The sequence below is a fragment of the Vombatus ursinus genome, unplaced genomic scaffold, assembly GCF_900497805.2.
Source record: "Vombatus ursinus unplaced genomic scaffold, bare-nosed wombat genome assembly UNPS02007284.1, whole genome shotgun sequence".
Classification (NCBI taxonomy): domain Eukaryota; kingdom Metazoa; phylum Chordata; class Mammalia; order Diprotodontia; family Vombatidae; genus Vombatus; species Vombatus ursinus.
In genome coordinates this window covers 20,712,722-20,724,643 of record NW_020947062.1, presented here as the reverse complement: position 1 = coordinate 20,724,643, position 11,922 = coordinate 20,712,722, and the positions used below count along the sequence as shown (strand labels likewise).

The following is an 11,922-nucleotide window of genomic DNA, read 5'->3' as shown; positions in this document are numbered from 1 at the left end:
GAGAGAGAGAGAGAGAGAGAGAGAGAGAGAGAGAGAGAGAGAGAGAGAGAGAGAGAGAGTGTCCCCATGCTCAGGGTCAAGAAACCAGCTTAGAGCTGGAAATAGACACGGAAGGTGACTTCAGAGGAGTTATATCCCCTTCCTTCTTGCTTACATGTTATTCAATTCCCTAAATGTTTTCTCTCATTTGATAACTTATTAAGTTAAGCAACGCAAAATTGCTGACTGGATTCTAAGAACAAGGCCACATCCTGGTTGATCCCTCCTTTCCTCCTACATGAGTTGGGTTGGGAAGGTAGTTACAAAGGGTCCAGGTCACTTGAAGTGTGAGCAAACCACCCTGTCTGTGTGCCTAGTACCTTAAGGAAGTGTTACCACCAATCTAAGGCATGGTACCAATCTTATGGTTTGGCCCAGATTCGCTGCCCACCTCTCTATACTCCTCCGTCCATCAAGTTCTTGGGTTTCCAATATCTGAGACTTCCAGATCCTCCAAGGAGAGAACTGGCACTCAAACTAACACCCTACTTTCCCCGGCCCCCTCCCCAAAGAGAAGCATCCTTTAGCTCCCCAGGGCACATATACATTATCATACAAGACCTAGGACATACCCAAGTCCCTTGGAAATCCAATCTTCCTCTGCAACCCACCTCCATCCCCTCTCCCACAAAACCCCAAGCTGCCTAGCTGCTAATTTTGGTTGTTCTTTAAGTCAGTCCCTTTTGAGTGTCTGGTATGGATCAGGCAAGAGATGAGGTTGCAGGCCAATGAAGCTGTGTACAGGGATTTGTGTGAGACGGTTTGCTAATCATAGCTGAACTGAAGTACACGGAAGCAAGGTCCATTAAAAGGCAGCAGATTGATTATTGTTTTGACTCATTATACTAGGATACGGTACTAATGCCTACCAAGCCTGTTGAAGATAAAACTAAATCCTATTACTGTGTTTAACATTATCAGAACACACTGAACCTTCTGAATCCATTAATTCTCTCCCCTAGATTCCACAGAAGTTGGAGACTTGCACACCAAAATTTGTCATTGTTGACATTTTTTTTTGGCTTTAAAGACCCATATGAAATTTACTGAAAGGCCAACAAACGTGCAGTCAATGCACACATGGTGGCAGGTTTGTTGCGAAGAGTCAGGATTTTAACCATGTTTCCAATCGATCATCACTCTTCTGGTTTGTGGGTGAACCACATGATTGGGAACCAGGACTTTTCCTCGCTGGTTTCATTGTCAGTTTCTCCCCAACCTGTGAGTCTCAGAAAGTTCTGAATGGACTATGCCAAGCATCAGAAATCAAAACACCAGGGTCTGTACCATTCCAGTGGCAAAGAAAGAAAGAAAAGAAAGAAAAGCATCCTCTGCAGAAAGCTTGGATTCTGATGCCTCGGTTACATGCTATCAACGTATTTCTAACTCCTTTGTTGCCAAATAGCTCCATTTCTTAAAAAAAAAAAAAAAAAAATTCCAAGTGACCAATTTCTGGGTCCAGGCTGTGCTGCTGTGTTATTGTCAAAAGATTCTTTGGCATCCACAAAATTATTCAACTGATTCATTTGACATTTGCAAGGTTCTTGTTTGAAAAGTTCTGGTTTTGCCAGTTGAAGAAGTGTCCCAGGTGTAATTCTTAAAAATAAAAAATTAAAACAAAAAAGTTTCACTGAATTTTGTTGTTGTTTTTGTTCCCTGAGCTGTCAATCACCCTGGGGTCACTCCAACCAAATACATTAGCGCAAATCAACTGTGACCTTGGAAGCCAGAACTTAAAGGATGGGGTGGGTTAAGTGCAAACACAGAAACTTGCCTGACTCATAGGTATCATCGTGGGTTTTTAAAAAACTTTTAAGGCTTAGAAGGGGCATTTCTATGCATGAAAATCTTGTAGGTTTTAGAATACTGACTTCAATGAATCAACCCTCCCCTTTCTATTTCCCCAAGGAGTTCGTAGGCTTGTAGGTAGGAGCATTTTTCCAAAAGAAACTGAAGGAAGAAACTTGTAGTCTTAGTGAGACTAGAAACTGCTCCAAGGCCAACGATCTGACTTGCTTTCCAATACGCAGGACAGGGACTACAAGGAGACTTTAGTTGTCACCTGTTCCAGGAAGGAGACTTTGCTTTTACAGTTAACGCATTCAAGTTTTAAATGTTTATTCTTTTCCTGTTTTGCAAAGTGAATGCCTTGACCTTTTCCCCCAGCCCCCTCCCTGGTCCCATTTTGGCTAATGGATTCACCTGAGTAAATGTCTCTTGAAGCCAAGGGCTGGGAGCCCTGCCTGTGGGATGTTTTTTCCCTCTGGTTAATTCCTATGGCCACTCAGGCACAGTGCTGGGAAGAAAGGGGTGGCTGGCCGAAGGGTCGGCCCTCAGCCTTGGCATGGAAGCAGATCGAACTGGAAAAGGTGAGAGCAACAAATTGACAAGGCTTCTGTTAAAGGAGTGTTCTCCCCCACCCTTAAGTGCTTTCTTCAAATAAGCTCTTTGTGCTTTAAAAAAGTTAGTTCTGTATTAGGTTTCGCTTATTCTACTTCCTTGGGTGTTGGGGGGTGTTGCCTTGCTGTGGAGAGGGGTTCAGCTATACCCCTGGAACCTGACTCCTGACCCAGCCTTTGGACTGGGTGCTGAACCCTGGGCAAAGCAGGAAATGAGTTTACTTGTCTTTGCCTTGAAATAATGCCCATAAGACTGTCATCCCTGCAGAAACAATGGGTACTGGCAATATCAGACCTCTTGTATTGATGCCTTGGGTGACCCCCAATGGGGCCAGAACCTCCAGTCCCTGAATGCCCGTGTCTGGCATTTTGCTTCACTGGGTTAAATTATTGAAGTTAAATTATTAAAAGGGACAACTCTTGTCACCCAGGTCAGGGGAGTGGAAGCTTTTATGTCCTATGTCCAGCATACAAAGGAGAGAAAGACAACGGTGCTTAATTTTAAACTATATATATATAAAACAAATGGAAAACTCCCACCCCACCAAGAATGGAACCCCTTTGTTATATGATACCAGGCAGAAATTGAAAATGGCAGTTGTAACTGGGTTTAGGCCTCTTAAGAACTGTCACAGTTGGTTATCTGGTTGAGTTAGGATGCCAAAACGCTCATTCTGACTACCTCCTCGTTTCCTGAATCCTTCTGGCTTAGCTGAACCCTGCCACTCCCTGGTTCTGAGTCAGAGTCGCTCATTTCTGCGTCGGAGAAGTAGCCATCGGTCTCATTGTCAAAGTGCAAGGTGACCTTTGGCCTTTCCCCTGATGGAGGTCTGTTCATCGCCTCAGGCTTTGGATTCGGCAGCTTCTTAGTCTCTCTGCCCTCCTTTGGCAATCTAAACCTCACTACTGTTTTTGGACTCCCCAACGAGCCAGGCACTTGAAGTGGGCTGTTAGTCTCAAGCGGGGTTGCGTCTACAGTCTCCTTGTCCTCGTGTGGGGAGCTCCGTGAGCCCGCTAGGACACTGGAGTCATGGGCTTTGGGGCTGGGAGAGTGGTTAGAAGGCCCCCTTTTTGGAGTCTTCCGGACCTCCCCACTGGCTCCTTTACGATCTGTAGGTATCCTGGTCGCCCCACGAGTGGCCTTGCTATTCCCCGAGTCATGGTTCAAGGGTTTCACGGTGTGGTCTGGTGGGGTAGTCCGCTGGCCAGAGTCCTCTGGGTGGTCTGAGAGCAGGGAGCCAAGGCTGTCCCGAGGGACCTTCTTCTTATTTGCTGGCCTTGCTTTGCTCTGGGCCTTCTTGGTGGTGTCGCTGTGCTTGAAGGGAGACTTTAGGGAATGGTCCATCATGATACTCAATAAGGTCTCTTCATCCTGGAGCAGCTCCTCAGAGAGGAGCCCAGATGTGTTGTCCTCATGGTGCCCATTGTTCAGGGACCACTCACTCATGGCCATGTTCTCTGTAGTGATCTGCACCGACTGGGCCAACCAGCTGTTGAAGAAGGTCCCATCGATGGGGAAAGAGGTGGACAAGCCTACATGGGGAGAAAGAGAAAAGGGAAGTAAGACTTGAGTAGTGACAAGTGTTGGGGAGCACAAAGCTAGGCTTGTTATATTCAGTGTGACAGGAACTGGGGGCCCCCTTTAAGAAAAACCTCCTTTGGGTGCTCATCTATCGGGGAAATGGTTGAACAAGTTAGGATCTATGAATCACTCCACTTTAATCTGCTGCTCCACCTGTTCCAACTCCACTGAGCACGATGGCCTCATACCAGGTACTCACTGCTGTCTCCCTTCCCATCTCCCACCCCCCACCCCCACTCCCCTACCCCTTTCCTGCCTCCTTTTGTGGGTTGTCTCCCCCTTTAGCTTGTAAGCTGCTTGAAGGGACTGCCTTTTCATTAATTGTATCCCCAGTGCTTAGCACAGTGTCTGGGATGTAACAGCCACTTAATAATGTTTACTGGATTGGAACTGATTATGTGAACAAATATTATTGTATTTTAAGATATGATAGAGATGGTTTCAGAGAAACCTGGAAAAGATGGTATGAACTGACAGAGTGAAGTGAGCAGAACCAGGAGAATAGTTTATACAATAACAACAATGTTGTAAAGACAAACAATGTTGATTGGGAACTCCAATCAATGCAATGACCAGCCATAGTTTCAGAGGACTCATGACGAAACATGTTACCTACGTCCTGACAGAGAGATAATGAACTTAGAGTGCAGTTTGAGACATATATGTGTGTATATATATATAAATGTATACACATAAACACACACATATAAATACTTATATGATCTTACTTTTCTTTCTCAAATGAGGCAGGGGAAAGGAAAGGAGAATTTTCTTTGAAAACAAATAAAATGTAATTAAAGAAAAAAAAAAAGAAAATCCTTCTTTCAAGGCTTAGTTTGTGTCTCACCTCCTTCTTTCTTATCTATCCCCGGCCATGTTCACATCCCTTTATATATTATCTGTACAACGAGGTAGCGGGGTACGGAAAGACTTGGAATAAGGAAACTTGGTTTGAATCCTTGGCTCTCACATTTACTAAACTATTTAACTCTGGGTTAGTCACTAAACTCTCCCAGACTCGGTTTCCTTACCTACAAAATGGCAACAATAATAGGATTTTTTATGTTCAGAACAACAAGAAGTCTATCTTCAGGTGAGGGTGGATATAGAAGGTGGACACCTAAGTTTGACATATTGTAGCTTCCTATTGAACTCATCATTGTTGTCCACTAGGTGCTAAATCTCTGTTGGTTCTAGGCTGCTCAAGGAGTAGGAGCATCTTGTGACAAATCCCCAGATGCCACGCTCTAGTTAGAGCTCTATCCTATTACCTACACGGCTGTCGTGAGCAAAGTTCACTGCAAATATTTAAGCGTTTTAGAAAGGAGACTCACTGTTATTTGGTTCTTATACTATTTGCTATGCTCAGATATCTTTTATTGTATCTCCATTATTTCTCCAGCTAGATTATAAATTCCCTGTGGGCTGGGATTGTGACTTTTACACACACATACACACACACACACACACACACACACACACACACACACCCTACTTCATTTGCTAATGTAATGTTTAAAAATGTTAAATTATTTTGAAAGAAAAGCACATTTATTTTGTAGGAAGGTCTGTATACCTTACCTTCTATACTAAAGCTGCCCAGTACAGGTTTCCTTTCAGCCAAGGGGAAATCTTTTCAGCCTGAGCATATCTTCGGTTCTGTCTTACATAAGAGGGCATTTTAACCACAGCAGAACTCTGGTGCTCATTACCTGATACAATTCTTACAGACTTCTTATACATACCCCTAGAACAACTACATACACTAAAAGTCTCAGAGGGCACAGCTCATCTGTAAGGAATGATTAGAAGTCCTTTCTCCCATAATTGGTATCTGTTTAAGAGACCAACATTAAAGAGAAGTTCTCTTGGCCTATTACACCAGGAGGATAGACATAAAGCATTCTAAGATGTGCTTTATAGCATTAAAAGATGCAGCTCAGGTACCAGCTGCCACCGTCACTGCTGAGCTGACCTTGTTTCACTGTCTCTAGATTATTCCAGGAAGAAGAAAAAAATGGAACAATTTAAATGCAATTTCTTTTCAGCATCCTCACAAATGCACGGTTTGCTAATGTGATACCCAGAGTGACAATATAGACAAGTCTTGTCTCTCCGGGCAGTTAGGGGGATGGAGAGTCTGGGTTAGTTAAATCCACTGACATTGTACATTTTGAAAATTATACGGCCAGGGCTATTATCATTTGCTTTTGTTTTTGTATTCCCAGCATTTAGCACAATGCCTGGCATATAATAGGTGCTAAATAAATGTTTGTGGGTATACACATACAGACACACACAGAGTCCCTCCTTTTAGAATATAACCTCCTTGAGGACAGGGACTGTTTCATTCTTGTCTGCATTCTTAGCACGAGCAAGCACAGGCAAACAATAGGTGCTTAATAGATATTGATTGCTTACAGTACAAAGCAATACTGCCTTTTCTTCACTGTTCCCCTTCCCCTCTGAAGGACATCCTCACTAAGAATGCTTAGAGAGGATCCAGTCAAACCCACTCATTTTACAGATAGAGAAACTGAGGGTCTTGGGGAAAGAGTCTCGTCCAAGGTTACAGAATCCTAGGGTTTATAAGGGACTTCTGAGGCCACCTACTTTGACCTATACCAGACTGAGAACTCTCTTTATAGCTTTCCCCAAAAAACATCTTTGCTTAAAGACCTAGAGTGAACCCACCCTACCTCTTGAAACAACTGACACCCCTTTCTGAATCATAATAATTCTTAGGAATTTTTACCTTACCTCAAGCTCCTCTCAGAGTCTTTGCTACTTCTACCTACTGCTGCTAGTTTCGTCCTCTAAGTACCTCCTAACAACTCCTTGAGGGCAGGGCAATTTGGGTTTGGGCCCAGGGGACTGATTTTAGAGGGCCGAGCTTGCAGTATGAGATAGAGTTACTGTGGAGAAATAGATTCACCCTTGAAGTAAGGGACAAGTAGACAGTGACTGATCCCTGTTCCACATGGCAGCCCTTCAGATACGTGAAGACAACAATCATGTCCTCTTAAGGCTTCTCTTCTCCAGGCTAAACATCTACACTTCTTTGGCCTGATCCTCCTCTGGCATGTGCTTGAGGTCCTTCCTCATCCAGGTCCTCTTCACTTGGAAGACCGCCAGCTTATCAATTTCCTTAAAATGGAGCCCTCTCAATGGAACTCACGTACGTGGCCCAGCTAGAGTATAGTGAGACTTATCATTACACCCATTCTGGATATTATGTCTCTCTTAACGGGGCCTAAGATGTCACTCCCTTTTCTGCCTAACATATCAAGCTACCTACCTCACCTTTTTTGGAAAGTCTGTTATACTGCCATGCAGCCCCCATCTTGTCCAGGTGAAACTGATTTGTTGACCCCCAATATAAAACATCACACTTAAGCTTATTCAATTTAATCTTAATGGGATTTATTCTAACTTTCTAGTTTACTGAATGAAATCTTTCTGGATCCTGACTCTACTGAGTGAAATCTTTCTGGATCCTGACTCTACCATCCAACTGATAAAAATTTGACAAGCATGTTATCTGTGTCTTCATCAAAGCCACTGACAGAAATGTCAAATAGCCTAGGACCAAAGACACATTCCCAGGGTAATGAAACTCAAACCCAAGGCTTCAATCACAATTAATGTTCTTTTCATTACACCATACACAAAAGAGAAATAGCATAATTTGCCCCCACCCCTTTCATTTACAAATAGGGAAATGGAGGACAAGACAAGGTTTAGTTGAAAAGGGGAAGTTAGTCTTGGAATGAGAGACAGACCTAGGTTTGAATTCTGCCTTAGCCATTTACTAGTTCTGTAACAGTGGTCTAATTATTAAACCTTAAATTCTCCAGGCCTTAGTTTTTTTCATCTACAAAATATGTAATATATGAAAACTAACATAGTAAGTAATATTTGTCCTACCTCCCTCAGAAGGTTGTCACTTTGTAAAAGCACCATAGAAAGGGGACCGAGCATTAGAGTACTCCCATGCACACATGGGAGGTACTTATGTTTGCTTATTTAAAAACATTTTGTATGATCCATGAAATGTCTTTGAGTGAATGAACCCAAAGTAATGATTCTCTAATAGTGCACCTTTGGTCACTGGTGGGAAAGATACTCTTGGAGTCTGTGGGGCAGCATTGGCACTATACCACCCTTCAACATCTTGCCTATGTAGAGAAGATGCCTAGCCCCGCCCATGAGGGAATCAGGGAGAGGGAATTTATCTCGTAGGATTTTGCCTATTGACACGGCTGAGTCCAGCCCATTTGAAAAAGAAATGAAAACTTCTACTGTGTTGGAGGTTTTAAAATAATACTATTCTTCTCTCTTCAGATAGTGATGGCTGTTTCAGGGCTACTGCAGGGTAGGAGTGATGCTGTCAGAGCAGCATGCGGTCTCTGGCTATACCACACTGTAGACCCACATCAGCTCTGAGGGGAAGACCCTGGCCACAAGATGGAAGCACCAAGGTAAACACTGCCCCTTGTAGCTTCTGGCCAAATGAGATATTCTGTAGAAGGAGATCTAAATAAGAAATCTATGGATAATGGCATAGAGAACTGGGTGGGAGTACCAGTTAAGCCAGTGGCTTGCTGTGCAACTTTGGGCAAGGACCATCTCCTCTCTGGGCCTCAGTTTCCTCATCTGTAAAAACGAGTGGGTTGGCTGACTGCAAGATCTTTAAGACCCTATACCTTTTAGACAGCTACGGTTTTGGTTATAAATTCCCTCCCAGCTCTGGCAGTCTCTGTTCTCTATCATTAGTTCTCAGTTCTATGTTGTACATGGTTCTATGCTGGTTCTAACAAGCCTGTAATTCTCAGATTCTAACATCTTTTGGGTTTGGACTCTGACACCAAATTGACTGTTATCCTGGGGATGCTGCCGAGGTACTGACTGTCTACCGGCTGATGAGTGTGTCCCTCTTCAATCTTACTAGGTATAGCTCTGCACCTGACTCTGAAGAAGTCAGTGAGATACCTCCACCACCTCCCTTGAGAGTAAACCCACCTGCCCTCCCCAGGCCTCTCTGCTGACCTGACCACAAAGTCCCAACAGGACGGAGCTGGGAGTGGAGGTTGCTTTCCTGCTGAGCTTGGCTCTTTCCCCAGGATGCTGGGCCTCTGACTGGAGTCTGGGGAGAAGGGACCGTCCTTGCCATATCCCAGTCCTTCAGCTCAGACCTGGTTTTTCCCTCTCGAGCTCCCTGATGCCCTCTCACCAGCTTCATGGTACACACATGTTGTGACCTGAAGGTGCAAACATGGGAGATGGTGTGTTGGCATTCAGAGCCAGGAAAAAAATAGGCTTGGTCAAAAGAGATTGCTAATAGGATGAAAGGCCTATAGTTCAGGGAAGAGGGGGCTGATTTGGGGCTCTACTTTGGCACTGTCCCTGGACTGTGTGGAATGGGCTGGTGCCTCTGGCTCCATTCTCAGGAGCTGATTCAGAATGGAGTGACTCAGAAAAGCAGAAGACACTCACTTTCACTGCCCTTTATCTGGGATGGAATCATAGGATCACAGGAGATCCAACCTGGAAGTCAGGAGGACCTCAATTCAAGTCCTGACTCTGTGACCCTAAGGAAGTCACTTTACTTCTCAGAGTTCTGGGCCATGAAGACTTTAAGTTGTGAAGAGTTCCTTGTACCAATGAAATCAGAGCTCTAGTCCCTATCCATCAGATCAGATATACACAGCCTGAAGGGGCCTCAGAGTTATCTAGTCCAACTCTTATTTTACAGATGAGGAAACTGAGGCCCAGAGAGGGGAAGTGATTTGCCCCACGTCACACCGTCAATAATTGGTGTGACCAAGGTTCAAGTTCAGGTCCTCTGACTCCAGATTCTGTATTCTCTTTAACTGCACCATGCTCCAAGTGGGGCACCCAACCTGGATCGTACCTTACCAAATGCTGTTCTATGATGAGAAATTTAGAAAAACAAAAAATAAAGGGACAGTCAGAGAGGAGTAACTGAGGCCAATCAGTACAAAGGCAGGTACCCAAATGCACCAAACTCCTCCTGGCTGAACCTTGCCAACGTACTTTTATATCCACTTTACTGCAAAAAGTAACTGTGAGCACTGGCCTATTGCTAGGCTAGCTGGACCCTAGCTGACAGGAAGGACTCCATGTTTGAGCACTGACTGACCTGCCTATGTACTGGGAAGTTCCTAAGTCCCCAATACTGGTTTAGTCATCTACACTGAGGCAAGAAATACAGGGCTGTCCACAACATAATCAGTTTAGTAAACTTCTTCTAATCCGGGTATGGAAGGTTAACCAACTTTCCTAATCACAATGTCCTTGGGGTTGATAAAGTAGAGGGAGAGAGGAACACAGTCCAGACCACTTGCAAATGACTGCTCCAAGGTCTCCCTCTCACTTGGCCCCTGCGAATCTGCTCAGCAACAACAATCAGATATGAAGGCAGAGACCCAGGGTATCTGGGTTCTAGTTAGGGCACACATCACACAGTATGCTGGTGGGATGATAGGACTCTGGAGCCACACCCTTGCATGCTTGTAACTAACTAGACTTGTGATCTTTTAGGTATGTATGTTCCGTCTTCGCACCTGACCTACGTCTCCTCACGGTGCTGCTCTCTGGCTGCTATCTCTCTGGAATAGATGACCAGGGTAGAGACGTTCATTTCTTTCTAATTGGATGGCCTTTTGGGGTTGCCAGGCCCAAAAAACATGTATGGATGCATATGTATATGTATATGCATTTGTGTGTGTGTAAGAGAGACAAAAGGAGAGACAGAGACAGAAAGAAAGCGAGACAGAGAGGCCACATATGATGGTTTCATCACTCCAGTGTCTTCTGTAAGACTGGTGATGTCTCCCTTGCCTGAGAGAGTCTGGCTCCTGCAATGGGGCAAGGCCACTTACCGAGCTGCCCCAGGACCAACTCATTGCCTGGCTTCATTTTCTCTTTCTTTTCAGGGCTGGCCTTCCTGCTATCCCTTCCTTTCCATTTGGAGTCATTCTTCTTCCCCTTGCTTCTCTTCCCAGGTTGTTCTGTGTTGGATGGACATAGAAAGAGAGAGGGAAATAGTTACTCCAGCACAAACTTTCAAGGGGAGGGCCATGTCCATATCATACTTCCTGTGATTTGGGTGCAATGGGCAATTGGGGAATCTAAGTTTTTCAGATCATCTGACTTAAAAAATCTGTCATAATCCACTCAACCAACATGTGTGATGTGCCTACTGTGAACATAAGAGTCCTCTGCTCTGAGGGAGATGCTAAGAGTCCCCAATCGGAACCCAGTCTCTCAGGGCCCATCTGTACAGCCACTCTTTCCTTTTTGTTCCTTCCATGTATCAGACAGGGCTATTAACTTCAGAGACAGGTCTGGCCATGTGACTTAGGTCAAAGGCTCAGATAATACTTGAGAACTCTGTTTTTATCACCAGAGGAATCCCTGCCCTATGGTAACCTCAGAGAGTTGTCCCAGAAGACAAGAAGGGGTCAGCGCTACAGGCTAGCTGCTCAAAGGAGCTAAATGGGGAGGGATGGTTTCCTACTGCTTAAAAATATCCCTAAAACAAACTCAAAATTCCTATCAAACACGCCTAGTATACGTCCATAAATCTTCTCAGCAACACCAAGACATGGCTACACAGGACTCTCCCGAAAGCTGAATTTAAGCAGATTTCGCCTGAATACAGATACTGGGTCTTTTCTGGTCCAGAGGACCCTGCTTTGTACCAAAACCAACAAGCAAGTTAGCAAGCCCCCACGGGCCCAGCTCTGTGCTCCAGGGGGCGGTGAGGGGGATGGGAGGCAGGAAATTGAGATCTCTGTTTCTTAAATGCTTATATAGCCTTGTGTGAGAAACAAAGAAAAGAACAAGGGAACAAAATAAGGTGCCATCAAATCTAGC

At 44.5% G+C, this 11,922-nt stretch overlaps 1 protein-coding gene across 1 annotated transcript in view; it reads right to left on the bottom strand.

The window, feature by feature from the left end:
- Positions 1-6: 6 nt before the first annotated feature.
- Positions 7-11,922, bottom strand: part of JADE2 (jade family PHD finger 2) — a 181,412-nt gene continuing 169,496 nt past the window's right edge. The window contains exons 10-12 of the mRNA XM_027849039.1: positions 10,926-11,054; positions 9,254-9,256; positions 7-3,971 (exon numbers count right to left, since the gene is read on the bottom strand). Of these exons, the coding sequence (XP_027704840.1) occupies positions 3,091-3,971; positions 9,254-9,256; positions 10,926-11,054 (1,013 nt within the window). The 3' untranslated portion in view covers positions 7-3,090. The remainder of the gene's footprint in view (positions 3,972-9,253; positions 9,257-10,925; positions 11,055-11,922) is intronic.